Raw genomic sequence first — 15,800 nt, 5'->3', positions numbered from 1 at the left:
CACACACACACACACACTTTGCCAAGTTCGTGTGTGCCAAGGGAAGACACACACACACACACACACACACACACACACACACATATGCTGTTGTTTATGTACACATATTAAAACATGAAAAATGTCATTAAAGGCCAACACAGCGGTGTGCGTGATAGTGCAGCTGAGCACCCTGAGGGCGTCAGGAGGGTGAAGACTGACACACACACACACACACACACACACACACACACACACAGGGTCTGCTGGTGTGAGCTCACATCTGTGGGAGATGATGATGACCACAAGTCACTCAACTCATCAAGCAATTACTTGGAATTACGAGATTTATCCAACTTTTATTTTGGCTTACTGGCTTTCAGCGCCGAAGCTTGTGAGTCACACTCCCACACACAAACCAAGAGCTTCAAAATATGTTGAAAAAAAAAAACAACAACAACTAAACATTCTGTTTAAGACTGTAGGGATTTCCCTTTTTGTAATTTTAAATGAAAAACAAAAAAAATGAATGATAAATTAGGAAACAGTAATTTATGAGTCTAGTTTCTTCACATTAACCAGGCCTGTGTTTACTGCTCATTCAGGATTCAGTTTATTTAAGTAGAGAAATAACACAATGTAAACATACTACAATGAGTACTACAAATTTAACCAACCAAAAGTACAAAAGTATTATCTTTTTATATTGAGCATACAGTATTCTACTGTTGTAGCTGCTTGACATGAAGCATTTTTAACAACTTTTCATGTTATTGGATAGTTTAAACCTTATTATGCTTCATGTTTTATAAGATAATTTTGAATGAATAATCTTAATGACCAAATGAATCAGTTATTATAGCTTTAACTGTTAAAGTGAAGTTCAGTTATACCTATTTCTGCTACAATTATATTTATATATAATTTCCTATTATATTTATTTTTCTGACTTTTCTCAAAATTGTGTGAAATGCTGGAGAGTTTTCTGGACTCAGACGATTAAACTGAAAAAAATGTGTGAAGGGAACTACGGCGGCAACTAATAATGATTTTTGATTATTGGTTTGGTCTATAAAATGTCTGAAAATGTTGAAAGATGTCAATCACTGCTTCCCAAAGTCCAAGACGACGTCCTCAAATGTCTTGTTTTATGCAGATCAACAGTCCACAACCCAGAGATGTTCAGTTTAGTATCACAGAGGACTAAAGAAAACCAGAAAATATCACATTCAAGAAGCTTTTTTCTTTAAAAATGACTTGAAAATATTTATCAATAATAAAAATAGTTGGTGATTGAGTTTCTGTCCATCAACTAATTGATTAATCGACCAATCTTTGCAGCTCTAAACGGAACATCAGGTTATGTACAAAGTCTTCACATCTCATGTGATGGGATGAGAGGTTGTTTGGTTTTAAAGGGTCAACAGCCAAAACACATGGAGAACAATGCTCTAAAGAGTATGATATGATATGATATGATATGATATAATATAATATGATATGACATTTATGATCCTTGAATATTTATTTTTGTTTACAATCCCAAACTCTGGAGAAACTGGTTTATTAATTTGTTGTGTTCATTTTCATTTGCTCGTCCGTTTAGTTTCTATTTGACAACTTTTTCCCTCTTTTCTCTCAGTCACGCAGCTGATGTGATGGAGACATCAGGCTGGAAGTCCATGGTGAACTCTCACCCCCATCTGGTCGCAGAGGCCTATCACTCCCTGGCCTCAGCTCAGTGCCCCTTCCTGGGTCCCCCGAGAAAACGCCTCAAACAGTCCTAGTGGTCCGGAGAGACTCTTGTGTCCTAACCTTGCTGTGTCCTCCCGCACACCGGCAACCTCACACTGCTCCTCCCTCCCAGCCCTCCTCTTGCTCCACCCAGAGACGCCCAAGACTGACACCCACAACTTGGCTAGATATTGGTTTGGGGAGATCCAGACCCACAACTCAGCTGGGAATAAAGAGAGATTTACAGGACTGGAGCCACAGAAGAGGTACTACGCATCTCTGCAGGTGGGAATGGGGGGAATTCTATAAGATCTGAACCTGGATATTTATGGATTGCAAGCTCAAAGCCTTGCGTATTTTATATATCCTTCATCTATGATATTGAAAAGCCAGAATCTTATTCTGCTAGTCCGCCACATGGAGAACTGATCTTCTGGCTTGGAAGCGAAAAGTCAGTGTTGAGTCCTTGTAAATATAGTTTTATGGCATATTGTTTTTAAAACAATCTTTTCTTGTACAGTACAATGTCCTATATGTGTTAAAATCCAAACCGTCCTTATATAAATAAAAAAAAAAAACGAGTGAAGAGGATCAACCAACTGGAACGTGATTAGAAAGACTTTTGCTCCCGTTGTTGATGGTTTAAACAGTGTTTGTACAAAGTGTTTGTTGGTTTTTTTTGTAGAGCACAAGCAATTCTCTTGAAGAGCAGAAGAATATATATTTTGGTTTTAATAAAAAGAAGATAAAACTGAGTGTGTTTTAATGTTCACATGGTTTAAAAAGGTTTGTTTTTTTTTTAAATGCAGTATATTAAAAAATAACTTTTTATTCACCTGTTAAAGGATCTGGCTGTCTGTGCTGTAGCGCTCCGTTGTTGTCCAAAAACTATTAAAAACATGTCAATAACTCACGCCGTTGCACTGTGGAGTTTTGGGTCTGGTATTTGTTTAAAAAAACTGCTCCAAAGACTAATAACAGCAATCACTTTTTCAGTCTCCGGAGAGTAGTTCTGTGTAAGGCAGACGCCACTGAGCATGTGCGGCTACATTGATAGAGCTTTGCTAGCTTGTAATGCTACATATCACAACCTCTCGACTTTGTGCTAATGTTCTTTACAATGTACCATGTATATTACACAGGACTGCTCTCCGGAGACTGAAAATGTGTCTTTTGAGCCGTTTCTAAGCAAACTATTGACATGTTTTTATATTTTTTGGCAACAATGGAGGTATACGGCATAGAGGAATAAGATATATCAAGCTTTGGATGCACGCACAATACTTCTACAGTAAGTAGGATCAATTCATTGTTGGTTTGGTTCTGCACATTCGCTTCTTTTGACAGAAAAATATACAAAATCCCCAGCCACATCCTCTAACCACAGTACATCCCTTTGACCTCTCAACTTATAAAATACACTCGGCATATCAGTGTCTTTTTTTGTCCTTATTAGCCTCATTATTTCTCATTACGCAGTTCGGCCACATCTACCGGTTACTGGCTCATTAATGCTCAGCCTCTTTCAGCTTGCCGCCACATCAGTGCATGTGAGTAACATATTTCAGTTTCAGGCTTAATCCTGTCATGATCAAAGTTCAATCCCCCGTGTTGGTGCTACTCACATCGTCTGATCACAAGGGTTCATATATCCAGCTGTGTAGTGTGTAGACTCAGCTCTCACTCATGGTCACAGGCCCGTTTGACTCAGCGTGTCCGTGGCCTTGCTTAGAGAAACACAGAGGTTGTAATCGCTTCACAGGGAGTCGGACCTTTCTCTTGGACAGTATTTTAACAGGGATTTCTGTGTGTTGACCAAAGTCGAGACCCAGCGTGCTTTAAGGAAGCTCATCTCTGAGCCCTGCAAATCGCTACTCATCAAACAGTCAGTCCTGGCCACTGATCTTGGGGGATATTCTGGCGTTGTCCCGGTGCTCATCAAACGGAGGGAAGGCTATTATTTGTGATACAGACACTATACTGAGGCTTCATGCCAGAGCACATATCTATAGGACTGAGCAGTATTTCAGTGTCATTATTTAGCTTTACGTCAGTCCGACCCTACACATTAACAACATTCTCTGTAGGCTGTCATCATTGAAGACATTTTGACATGTCGCAGCAGGAAGAGCACAAGTGTAAAAAATGTAATGTGTTTGTTTTGTAGATGACATGATTTTACTAATGTTTATGATTTAAAAACAGCATTACAATAAGTGTGATGGCTGTATTCCATTTAACTTCAGTTTCAGGGTCCTTGTATTGTTCATGCTCATTGTCATGACTTAATGTGACACTTTATTAGAACTGAGCCTTTGTTAATGTTATTAGTAACATCCACAGGTGTTACTAATAACATTGCATGTCATCAGAAAGACTTAAGACAAGTGGTGCTAATAAGAAAAGGTGGGCAATATATAGATATATTATTGATTGTTGTGACATGAGAATAGATGTCATCTGGGGTTGTACGTCATCATAATACTGTGATAAAGCTTAAATTAGTATTTTCCTGATCTTTAAATGGACACAAATTAACGCGCGTATTAGATCGCTGTAGCTCAGTTGACTCACGGTCAATGAATGTCTCTAACTGGTCATCATCCACATTAACAGCAGAGTGACTCATTGTCAAGAACTGAACAACGGCTTGGACTCAAAATGCAGACTAACACAGTATGCAAGTTCAAAAAAAAAACCAGTCCTTTAATTGCAGCAGGGTTGGTACACAGGTGATCAGGTCAGGAACTATAAGGCTTACTAGGGGAAAAAGGCTGGAACGCTGACACTAAGGAACAAGACGACCTGGCACAGAAGGAAGGGAACACTGAGACTATATACACCGGGGGAGGGAAGACAACGAGACACAGGTGCAACACATCAGGGCAGGGCAGGTAATCACACGGGAGGGAGACACACGAGGGCAGGAAGTGAAGGACCTGGGACGAGACAAGAGGTGAGTATCAAAATAAAACAGGAAGTACAAGACAAGGAACACTGGGAGAACAAAAAGATAACTCAGCATGACACTTCAAAATCTTTTCTCTTCCTGTAAAAAATTTTTCAAATGTTTGACGACTCATCTTGAACTCAGAGGCATAAACAAAACTGTATCCAATCAAACATGATTTTGGGTAACGAGCTAACCGCACCTGTCTTAGGTAGCAGAGCAATATCAGGAGGAGGTGTGTTTGGATGTCTGTTGGCAAAAACTTTGTTTTCATTTTCAAAACAATGCAGTTGAGCTTTAATTTATTCACTTCTTCCTCGTCTTCTTCCTCTTGATCTAACAACACAGGTGAGAAAAGTGTGTGTGGAGACCAACAGTCAAATGTTAAGGATTTGATTTGAATCCCTCCTGTAATTGAACACCCTCCACATATGTCACAGTACAGAAGCTAAAGACTGTAACATTAATAATTACTTGTTTACTCAGCATTTTAATATCTAATATTAACAATATATTAAAGACTGGTCATTTTCTGATATCGATATACCCTCAAAAGTTTTAGAATAGCCCATTTTTCCAGTTTTTATGGAAACGTAAGCTGTTCAAGTCCAGTGAATAACCTTAAACTTTACAAAGGTAAACTACCCGAGGTTAAAAAAAAAGAAAAGTTTATGTTACCAAAGACTGAAAATACTGTATATATAAAATGTCAGAGTTATAAAAGTAATAGGTTAACAACTTGTCTGTGTAAAAGCACGGATGAGGAGGCGTGATGGTTTTGGGCCATTTAGCTGAAAAATGTAAGCAAAATAATATCATATATTACAAATGAATGTTCATCCCATTAAACCATGTTTCACTGTTATGCATTAAATTAGACCAAATTCTTCACACATATAAAACAATAACTTCAGTTCCTTAATGTATTTTTAATTACAGTTAGCTTGGAGTCATTAATTTAGACAAAAAGTTTATGTTAAACAATGAGATTATATTATCGCAACAGGATCGTGCTGTAAGTTCATGTAGGGCATGTTGAATAATTCAATTCAATTCAGTTTTATTTATATATAGCACCAAATCACAACAAAAGTCATCTCAGGGCACTTTTCACATAGAGCAGGTCTAGACCCCCTTCCCCTTTAACGGGAAGAAACCTCAAGCAGAACCGGGCTCTAGGTGGGCGGCCATCTGCTTGGACCGGTTGGGTTGAGAGAGAAGAGGGGAGGAGGGGGAAGGGGGGCAGAGAAGCAGAACAACAACAGCAACAACAACAATAGATACAGGCCATATCAATATCAAGATACTCAGTCAAAATGTCTGTAACTATTTTTTATTCAAATAATTGCTGAAAATAATTGTTTTACCGCCCAAAAAACGCCTAGTGTCACCTGAACTCCACACCTGCCAGTGTGTTCACATCCCACTGAGTCACACACTGTAACACTGAAAGACTGAAGCCGAAGCCAGAGAAGGAAGAACAGGTTTTGATAGCTTACACTTTATATTGCCCGACAACCCTCAGATCAGCTTTGCAGCCAATATTTCTGAGTTTGAGAATTTTCTTGTAAAGGTCAAGGTGTGTGTGTTTGTGTGTGTGTGTGTGTGTGCGCTGGACTAAAAGCGTGTGGCAGGCATATGGCGCTCTACGAGTGGGCATGCGTGTCAGCACACTGTGCTTTTTTGGGAATGTCCCTGAGATAAGAAGAGGCTTTGTTAACTGGAGTCGTGTGACCTTCCTCATATGAGCTGGAATACGAGGCATCAGGGTGTGATTTTTTTTCTATCTTTGATAGTCAGCTTGTGTAGCAGCTTGCAGCCAACCTTCTGTGTCTTTGTAAAGATGTGCGTGTGTGTTTGTGTTTGTGTGTGTCTCCATTGGCCTTAGATGAGACAGTCAGGGGGAGATAGATGGAGCGATGCATGTGGAGAGGCGTACTCAGTTGTTATGCATGCCGTATGAGTCTGTCACTCCCTCCCTCCTCCTCGCTCTTCCTCGCATGCCTCTGCCTCGCCTCCCCATCATTCACTCCTCCTTTTATGGGAGAAAGGAGAGCGAGGCGTGGCAGGTCAATGCTGTGAAAGCTTGTCACAAGCTCTGCGTCTGTGTCAGCCCCGCCATCACTAAAGAGGAGGAAGAGCAAGGCCTGAGATTGATGCCTGCTGGTGTACGCTGCCCGGCAGGAGGAGGAGGAGGAGGAGGGAGAAGGAGGAGAGAGGACAGGAGTGGGGACAGTGGGAAGTGGAGAGTGTTCAGTGGGGGTCAGTGGGGTATTGAAGTCAGGGGTTTGAAATGTAATCTTGACTATTTTTTGATATTTTATTTACTTTTTGATTTTAATTTTTAAAAATTTAAAAATTTAATTTGATTCTTTTCGTGCAGGGTGAACTAGCACAGCAGCCGCCCATGTTTACTGTGCACATGATAATAAACTTCTTGAATCTTGAATTTCCCCCACTTGACACCAACTCAAGCATCTCCATTAATATTATAACGGCAGTATCTCCACTTGAACATTTGACTTCCTTTTTTATGTCCTCAGGAAGCTCACGAGATGAAGGCTACCCCAAAGACAACCTCACCAACACTGTGACCTTAATGTCAGATATTTTGTTAGTTTATCTTAGTTAGATCTCTTGGTATATTTTAGCAGTTTTCTACCAAAGTCCATGAATTTAAAACATGTCTTTCTGATGAGGCATACTTAAAAATTAAAGATGTATAAGTTGTAATGAACCTTATGAATGGTTAATAATTTATTATTGCTCAGATCAGTGATAAGACATCATTGAGGGCAACCTTTCGCATGCACAAACACCATTTTAAAGACTCCAAGGACGCCTGCTTACCTGGTGACTTGACATCTCCCACAGTTGAATAACGATGTTGAGATTAGCCAAGATTGTTTTGGGTCTTGTATATTGTCAAGTTCAATGATTCAGGTTGTTTTTTTACTTGTTATGGGGTTAAGTAGTGATGTCACGGTGATGTGTTTAACTGCAGCTACAGGTTTAAACAAGCTTTTTACATATTGTATTTTTAATGTCGTCTTTTGTAACATTTGCTAATGTTTGTAATAGACAGTATATATTTGAAAACTTTATTACAGAATGATTTTTAGAGGACAGAAAGTTACACGTGGTCCCTGCTTCTTTTCTGGCTAGAGGAGACGTTGTAGACAGAAATTATAAGAACTGGAAACACTGGAAAGATTCTTATTTACAGTCTTAAGTTGATGCCCGTGCAGTCCAAACATTTCCAGCTGTTGCTACTTCAAATGAAAAGCCTCTCACTGGTGAACCGCTGTGTGGCTTTTATTATGAAGCATGTACAGGAAATGCAAAACTGACACTGCACTATTTGTCAGTAAATATTAGTCTACACAGTGAAATGTTTTGTGTTGTTTGGTCAGCAGATCAGTTTGATATATTGCAGAGGAGGATTAGTGAAAGAGGAAACAGCCACAGTGAGCTGGTAGACGAAGAGCAGCAGGCAACAGGCTGTTTTAGTGCAGATGTGCGAACCAGTGCACATCTAATATGTCATTAAGGTAAACAACTTATTATGTTCTGCTGTCCTGTCTGAGGGAAAACCATTTGCACTGCATCACAGATATAATTGCAGCAGTTCGCTATTCATCGTGGGTATTTCTGCCATATGGAAGAAGGCCATTAGATTTCTGTAAACATGGTGCGCACGATCCCTGCGCTCAATTAAAATAAGGAAATATGTTTGTTCCTGTTCAACAGTTAACAATAAAAAAAATTGTCATTTAAAGAGTTTGTTCTGGACTCATTTATTGAAATTTAAAAGTGTGGTTTGAAAGTTTACAGCATTACATGAATAACCGTGATCTAATTTACTGCAAAATGTCTGGTGCTGTAATCCAATACACAGTAACATGCAATTACTGTACTTTATTTTACAGTTGTGTACAGCTACTGTAACTCTAGATACAGTATCATTATATTACTGATTGATTTTAAAATTTCCTTACTGTGACTTTAAGTACAGTACCATTAAATTACTGTATTTCATTTTACAGTCACAATATTGCTACTGTAAATATAAACACAATAAACTTATTGTAATTTATTTTACAGTAAGTTTACTGTGTTTATATTCACAGTAATTAACTGGCAGCAAGTGACAAGTAACTTACTGTAAATAAATTACAGTAAGTTACTTGTCCCTTGCTGCCAGTTAATTACTGTAAAAATCACATTAAGTTTCATCATCAAAGGTGTTTTGTGTTCCCACTCTTCATTATGGCAGCTGTTTCATTGCAAATCAAGCACAATGGTCTCATATGTCCCTCTGGCAAAGTGAACACGTGTTTCTCAGTCCAGTCATCCCTAAATACATCTCCTGGTTTTGAAAAAGCCAATTCACTTCATCAACTGGAGCTCCTACATACTACAACAACCTCGCTAACTGTGGCTACTAGCAGGTGACGTGGTAGCCAATCAAAAGCGGTGGTTAAATTTTGTTGTCAGTCTGGTTTAAATTGTTAAACAGTCCGGATCGAGACCACAGTCTGCCTATTGAGTATGTATGACCTAGAGGACTCATTTTCATCTGTTGTCCCTGAGATGAGATGTGATGCATAAATGAGATGTTAATTTGCTTTTTTTTTTTTTTTCTTAGCTAGCTCTTAAATTGATCAGGAAGACCCCTCTTATGGATAGTTTGGGATCACTTCCTTATGATCCATCAACCTAAGAAGTATTAATAAACGTTAATAAAGCCAACAGTTACTGCTTATTAAACCTTTATAAACTGTGATTCATTAAAAAAGTAGTACGCAATCATCATGTGGAGCAACTAAAACAGGACTGCCTAAAGCAGCATTAACGACAGCATATTATAACCTTTCTGAGGAGATATTTGACTATTTATCCCTCATGATACCTCAAGTAATCCACTCAAAAGGTATCCTGTGACAGGCGAGGGGAGCTCAGGCCTTGGGGTAGAGAAATGTAAGGATGAAGTGACAGGGGTAATGGATGGATAGAGGGATAAAGAGTGATCGGGTGTCATACAGGTGGGATAGGGCCAGACAGATAGTGAATGAAGGAGCAATGGAGGATGGATGGCCGGAGCACTTCAGACATTGACAGCGTTGAGAGATTTGTCTTCTTTGTACCCCATTTGTCTTGTTTCTCCTTCTTCACTGTGTCCGAGCAAGTTAAATCTCATAAAACTATTTACTCTGAAGATGCTGCAGTGGCAGCAGCGGCGGCGGAGGTTTAGCCGTGATGCTGTGTACCTGCTCGGGAATGTTTGGAGATACCATTTTAGGAGAATCCTCCGCTCTGATGGGGGTTGTTTTGGTGATTAGGTGTCATACACAAACAAACAAACTGCAATCCACGATGAACTTTTTGCTAATAGCGTCGGATGTAGAAATTAGAGGAGGAAAAAGAACCAGACATGGGAGTTGAGTCTCTCTCTCTCTCTCACACACACACACACACGCAATTACGCATATATATATGAGCTGCTAATTGCTTTGTGTGCACCAATCCGTCCTGTGAATGTGCCGGTGCAATATTGCGGTGCTGTGGGTGTTTGCCCGGCTCATAACCGCAGACCAATGTGGCGGAGACAAGCTCATATATTAAGATAACCCCGAAACGGAATGGAATTGTATTTCCCCGGCGGTTCAAACGACTTCTGTGGTTGTAAACTGATAGTGGATGAGATTTGGCTTTAATGAAGCAAGACTTATTGTGCACAGTGCAACAGAGGGAGGTGCACGGGTGTATGCGTTTCATTATTTGAGTGTGTGCTTGAATGTGAATGTTTGTGAGTGTGTCTTTTTTTTTTTTCTCCCCCCCCCCCCCCCCCCCCTCAACAAGGAGCGCTTTTATCTATAGGCGCATGTTTGCTTGTGAGCTCGCAGCGGATGTTATTGTATCACTATTTTTCTTGCTCTGAGGTTGGAGTGTGTGTCTGAGGGCTGTGATTTATTTTGCCTGAAATAATCAAGTGAAAGGTTTTTATTTTGTACCCGTCCCTGGTGTAATCTTTCTCAAGGTTGTGTGTCTGCGTGTATATGCACAGGCTGTAAGAGTGTCATCTTCATCCGTTTATTAGAATGTTCCCTACTGGCCTGACTGTAATGAGACCTGTGGAGCTAAGCAGTGATGGAGTTGAACTCATCAGTACAACACTCATCGCAATAGGGAGAACGAGAGAGAGAGAGAGAGAGAGAGAGAGAGAGAGGAAGTAGCAGGAAAGGGTAGGAAATAAAGTGGGATGGTGTAAAAAGGCCACAAGAAACATGGCTCCCATGAGTAACAATAAGTCAATAAGTAACATGATAATTATCCCAATTTTTGTCAAAACCTGATTATTGTTTGTTCATTTATGACTAATGATCATTATAGACCAACACCTTGCATTTTACAGTAAGAGCTGAGATAGCTAAAAATCCTGCAGGTAATTAGGGTCACATGATTTTCTTAGGAAATACCCCTCTTCTATTACAAAACCATCTCTTGTACTTCAGCAACGGGGCTAAGATTCCATCTAAAATTAGCACGGCGAACATTTTACTACACACCTCCCTTTGGAGTATTAATCCTGTTCAAATGGACTGAAGATATTACGAACGATGAGCTCAATTAAAAATAAATGGAGAAAAAAAAAAAAAACACTGCCTATTCTGCTCCGCTCAGGGTCACAGGGGGCTCGAGCCTATTGCAGCATAAAACGCTGTGCGAGAGCATGTGAGAAATTTACAGTTAGAAGTCAAACGAACAATAAATGAAAAAAGCTAAAGTAATGACTAACATTAAAAAAAAACATGGTGTTGGCGTCGCTGATCACTGAAACCATCTAAAGAAAGCAACAAAGAAAGAATTCACAGCTCGTTCGCTCCTCACAATCACAGCTGGTAAGAGGTTTAACTACAATCTGTTTAAAACTACAGTATTGTGCAAATGTTTTAGGCACTGTAGATGTTTAGATTCTTATCCGTAATGCAATACCATCGAGGAGGCGTCTGATCGGTCCCAAATTTATTCTGCAGCATGACAACGATCCCAAACATACAGCCAGAGTCATAAAGATCTATTTTCAGTGACAAGAAGAACAAAGAGTCCTGCGACAGATGGGAAACAAGCTGTGAACACAACACTGACATATTATCACCTTATAAAGTTGTTATATGGCAGACACTATTATGGCTTATTTGCACATCCAGCAGACATGGCACAACATTAGCATTCAGTTGTGTTTCTGATGAACGTATGTCCCATAGTCACTGTCCTTTTAGCTCTGGTTTGGTCTCCACCAGCTAGTCGCTAACTTTGTCTGTTGTTTGGTGCTGCTCAGGTAGCTTTTTCTCCCGAAAACAACAGCCTGCAGTAAAATCAAAACAATTAAATGAAAGAATTGGAGAGTCAGGTGATAATTCTCTGTGAGCTTGTCACCATTTGATCCACTGTTAATATAAGAATATTGTTTACAGCAGCTTTAAAGCAATCTAACTTTTATGTCTTTGGATTGCGGAAGATCTACAGATCTATTAGGTTTAAATATTAAGAAAAAGCTTTCAGTATAATGCAATCCAATACAACATGTATGACCTAAAAAATAACCAGAGTTGAACTCCTCTTTGACACAGTGTCAACAAAATCTTTACATTAGTGTTAGGATGAACTGAGGGACTGTATCAGATTAGATTGGACTGTAATGGTGTACCTAATAAACTGGAAAAGCAATGTAAAACAAATATATAGCCAGCCTACATAGACTTTGTTCACATAAAAATGTTTGCAGTGGCAGAAGTTGAAATTGCTTTTGCTACAACAAAAGAAAATAACAGTGTTCAAGAGTATAAACCTTTAAATGAGATACTCGGTGAGGCAGGGTGAGGTCTGGACTAGCAGAGAGAGAGAAAGAGGAGAGATTCAGTGAAGGACAGGAAAAGGGGAAACAGGGTTGTCGTATGAGCACTGTGGTCCATTTGTTACCTGTGCATGGGTAAATGAAAGCCCTCTCTTAGCCTCGTTAAGCATGATGCACTGCCTCAGCCATCGGCACGGCGCTGATTAAAATTCGCCCTCCCGAGTTTCGAAGAGCAGCTAGCTGAGGCTGCACTACTGAACTCCCAAAGCAAATGGGCCGAAAGGTCACAGCTCGGCGACCCCCACAGCCATGCCTTATTTATTTAGCCTTTTGCCTCGCCTGCCACTGGGATGGAGGGAGGGGAGGAGATCTTCATCCATGCTCGTATACTGGAGTGTGTACTACACTCTTACAGTATGTCCTGTCATCCTGCTGCTCCTAAATGATCAATACTCCACTGGATGTCTGTTGGAGTTACAGAAATGTTAAAATGTTAAATTGAAATTATTCTGGGATACAGTGGAGAGTTCTGGGCCGCTTTCACAGCTGGTCTGACCAGAGAGGTTTTCCAGACTTGAGGCTTTTTTACCTGAGAGTTCATTTGGTGAGTGTGAAACTCCAGAGAACGACTCTTGGGTCCACGATAAAACGGAGGTTTAGGTTTGCTTTGAGTGAGCTCTGGTGTAATCCCAAGGAGTCCCCACCAGACGTGAAAGCCCACCACTCTGTAAGTGTGTAGCTGAGCTACCTGATGGGTCTGTATGACCAGTGATGGGCAAGTTACTTGAAAACTGTAATCAATTACTGATTATAAATGACCAGTTGAAGAAGTAATTGAATTACATTACTTTTGTTACTCAGCCCTGCTCCATCAAAGGTGTCTTTAAACAACTCCAGAGCCTCAACACATACTTTGCATTTGTCGTTTTCTATTTCTACACATGTGTAGAAAGCCTACTGCATGTTGATTTACCATCAACAGCTACTGTATCTAAACATTGTCTGCATGTAGCGCTCCAGAAGTGTTGTCTCTACAATGAATTTCTCCCCTTTTGGCAGAGGCCAACCTCCAGCCCCCGCTCCAAGTTAACACGTATCCAACCAGTCTAGCCACTGGATACGATACGATATGATACAATACGATACATCTTTGTTGTGAGCTTATGCTGAAATTTAATTTGCGTACTTAAGCAGTTCAGTTTAAGACACACAGATTAAACATAGTTACACATATGACACTTTTCACAGTCATACATAAAACATCAAATAATCAGAGACACTATAGTAAACTGATACTAACCCTCCATCTCCATCCAAATTGTCAAAGTAGCAGACTGTTAATCTAATGTAACTTTAATTGTAATTCCTTGCAATGCTTGTTACTGAAAAAGTAATCATATTACTGTAACATGTTACAGCCCAACACTGTATATGACACATTTACATTGTCTGTCATCATATAAAGTACAATATGAATCCTGTCAGGTGGTCTGAAAATGAAGGTGTCGACTTGAGATTTGGAGTGAAGAAAATATCAAAACACAAATGGCAAAAACTTAACGGAAAGTGACGTGCTGGCACTGATAGCTTGACTGATTCTCGTGTATCAAAACGAACCTGACTGCACCTGTCAAACCACTAAAGAAAACTAACCTAGGTCAAGACTCAAGAATCTGGACCAAGCGTTAAGACGTCCTTGGTGTCCTGAAGTCTGACTGTTTGTCCAGATGATGCTACATTCTGCCAAGAACAGAATTCACAAGGAAGCAAAGCTTGCAACTTCTTGGATGAATTGATATTGGCTCCCAAAAAACCCACATCATCAGTCACCTTCTGCAGACCTGATAAACTCAGCTTGCCCTGTGTAAAGAGCGTCTGGTACCAGAAGGAAGTACAGCTGAGAGAGACTGCAGACTTGTATAATCTCTCCCCTGTTTCATCTCTCCGTCTCCTCTGCTTGTTTGTTGCTTCAAACTCTTTGATAGGTACAAACACCAACTGTATAATTACTCTGAACGTTTTGGGAGACTCTTAGGAAAAGCGTGAAATGAAGAGGAGTTTTCAGTCATTTGATGCTCAGGATATACTGATAGATGTGTGTTGGGTTTCGTAGGGAAGGGGGCAATGAACTCCACAAGGCAGCATTTCTTTGTAAAATTCTACTTGTCTAGTCAGCCAGCAACATGCTGCAGGATAATGCTGCTACATCCGCCCACAAGACGCGGTTAGATAAGGTCACTGACAGGAAAACTTATCCAACTGGAAGGAACAAAAATGTTTTTGTGATTACATTTTTTTTTTTTAAATCATTTAAATTTCTACTTTAATTAGTGATTCTCTTCATTTTCCTGAGTGCTTTCTGACAAGCAGAGAAAACAACCAGAGATGATTGTTAAATTCTATTTTCATGCTAAGTGTTTTTAGTTAGCCATAACAATATAGTATATAAATAAAAGTCACTTTTCTGTGTGTTTTCATTCATATTTAACTGAACCTACTACACACTGTGGAAGTCGTGTAGAAACGTTGCAAATTGTGGTCATGTTAACCGCAATATGAGGTATGAATAACCAAACTCAGCTCACACCAAAAACCAGTATGACTTGAATAAATTTATAAATTACTTGGAGCTTCAGAATTCCCCTTTTTAAAACGACTTTAGCATCTGAGGTTTTAACCATAAACTACAAGTCAGTAACATCAGTGTTAGCTTGTTGTCCTTTGCTATTATTAGCAGCTAAATTATTGTTTTTGTCGAAACAAATGTACAGCATCCTACAAAACAGTCAAGTCAAGAGCTACATGACAACAGCAGCAACATGTTTATGAGTTTTCTTTACTTAACATTAAATAATCAACAGTGCCGGCTAGCTAACTAGCTAACATTAGCCCTGCTATAATTAGGAGCTAAACTATTGTTGTTGAAACAAATTTACAGAATCCTACAAAACAGTCAATTCAAGAGCTAATTAGTGTCAGTAGAAACAGCAGCTACATGTTTATGAGTTTTCTTTACGTAACATTAAATAATCAACGATGCGGCTAGCTAACTAGCTAACATTAGCCCTGAGTTTAGAGCCTTTTCACTGTGCAGTTTCAAATGCACTGCTTTATGTTTTTCAAAAGCCCTTCTAGCAACATCCATTGCAAACTAGCTTAGGCTATAAATGCTGTGGTATGTGGCTTAAGTTCATGCTTTATACTCGTCCCTCAATCAATCAATCAATTTTTATTTATATAGTGCCAAATCACAACAAAAGTCATCTCAGGGCACCTTTC

General features: G+C 39.6%; 1 protein-coding gene and 1 long non-coding RNA gene across 2 annotated transcripts in view; one reads left to right on the top strand and one right to left on the bottom strand.

Moving 5' to 3' along the window:
- LOC122967184 (speckle type BTB/POZ protein) overlaps nucleotides 1-2,274 on the top strand; it is a 92,366-nt gene extending 90,092 nt beyond the window's left edge. Inside the window, exon 11 of the mRNA XM_044331709.1 lies at nucleotides 1,622-2,274. Within this exon, the coding sequence (XP_044187644.1) occupies nucleotides 1,622-1,766 (145 nt within the window). The 3' untranslated portion in view covers nucleotides 1,767-2,274. The remainder of the gene's footprint in view (nucleotides 1-1,621) is intronic.
- Nucleotides 2,275-11,992: 9,718 nt separating this feature from the next.
- Nucleotides 11,993-13,676, bottom strand: LOC122967566. Its single transcript, XR_006398637.1, has 3 exons — nucleotides 13,111-13,676; nucleotides 12,647-12,986; nucleotides 11,993-12,032 (listed from the first exon to the last, which is right to left on the bottom strand). It is a non-coding gene; the product is annotated as an uncharacterized LOC122967566 (long non-coding RNA).
- Between the last annotated feature and the right edge of the window lie 2,124 nt (nucleotides 13,677-15,800).

Source organism: Thunnus albacares, chromosome 17 (genome assembly GCF_914725855.1).
Source record: "Thunnus albacares chromosome 17, fThuAlb1.1, whole genome shotgun sequence".
In the NCBI taxonomy this organism is placed as follows: Eukaryota; Metazoa; Chordata; class Actinopteri; order Scombriformes; family Scombridae; genus Thunnus; species Thunnus albacares.
Note: the sequence above shows the minus strand (reverse complement) of the source record. Positions and strands in the feature narration are given on the sequence as shown.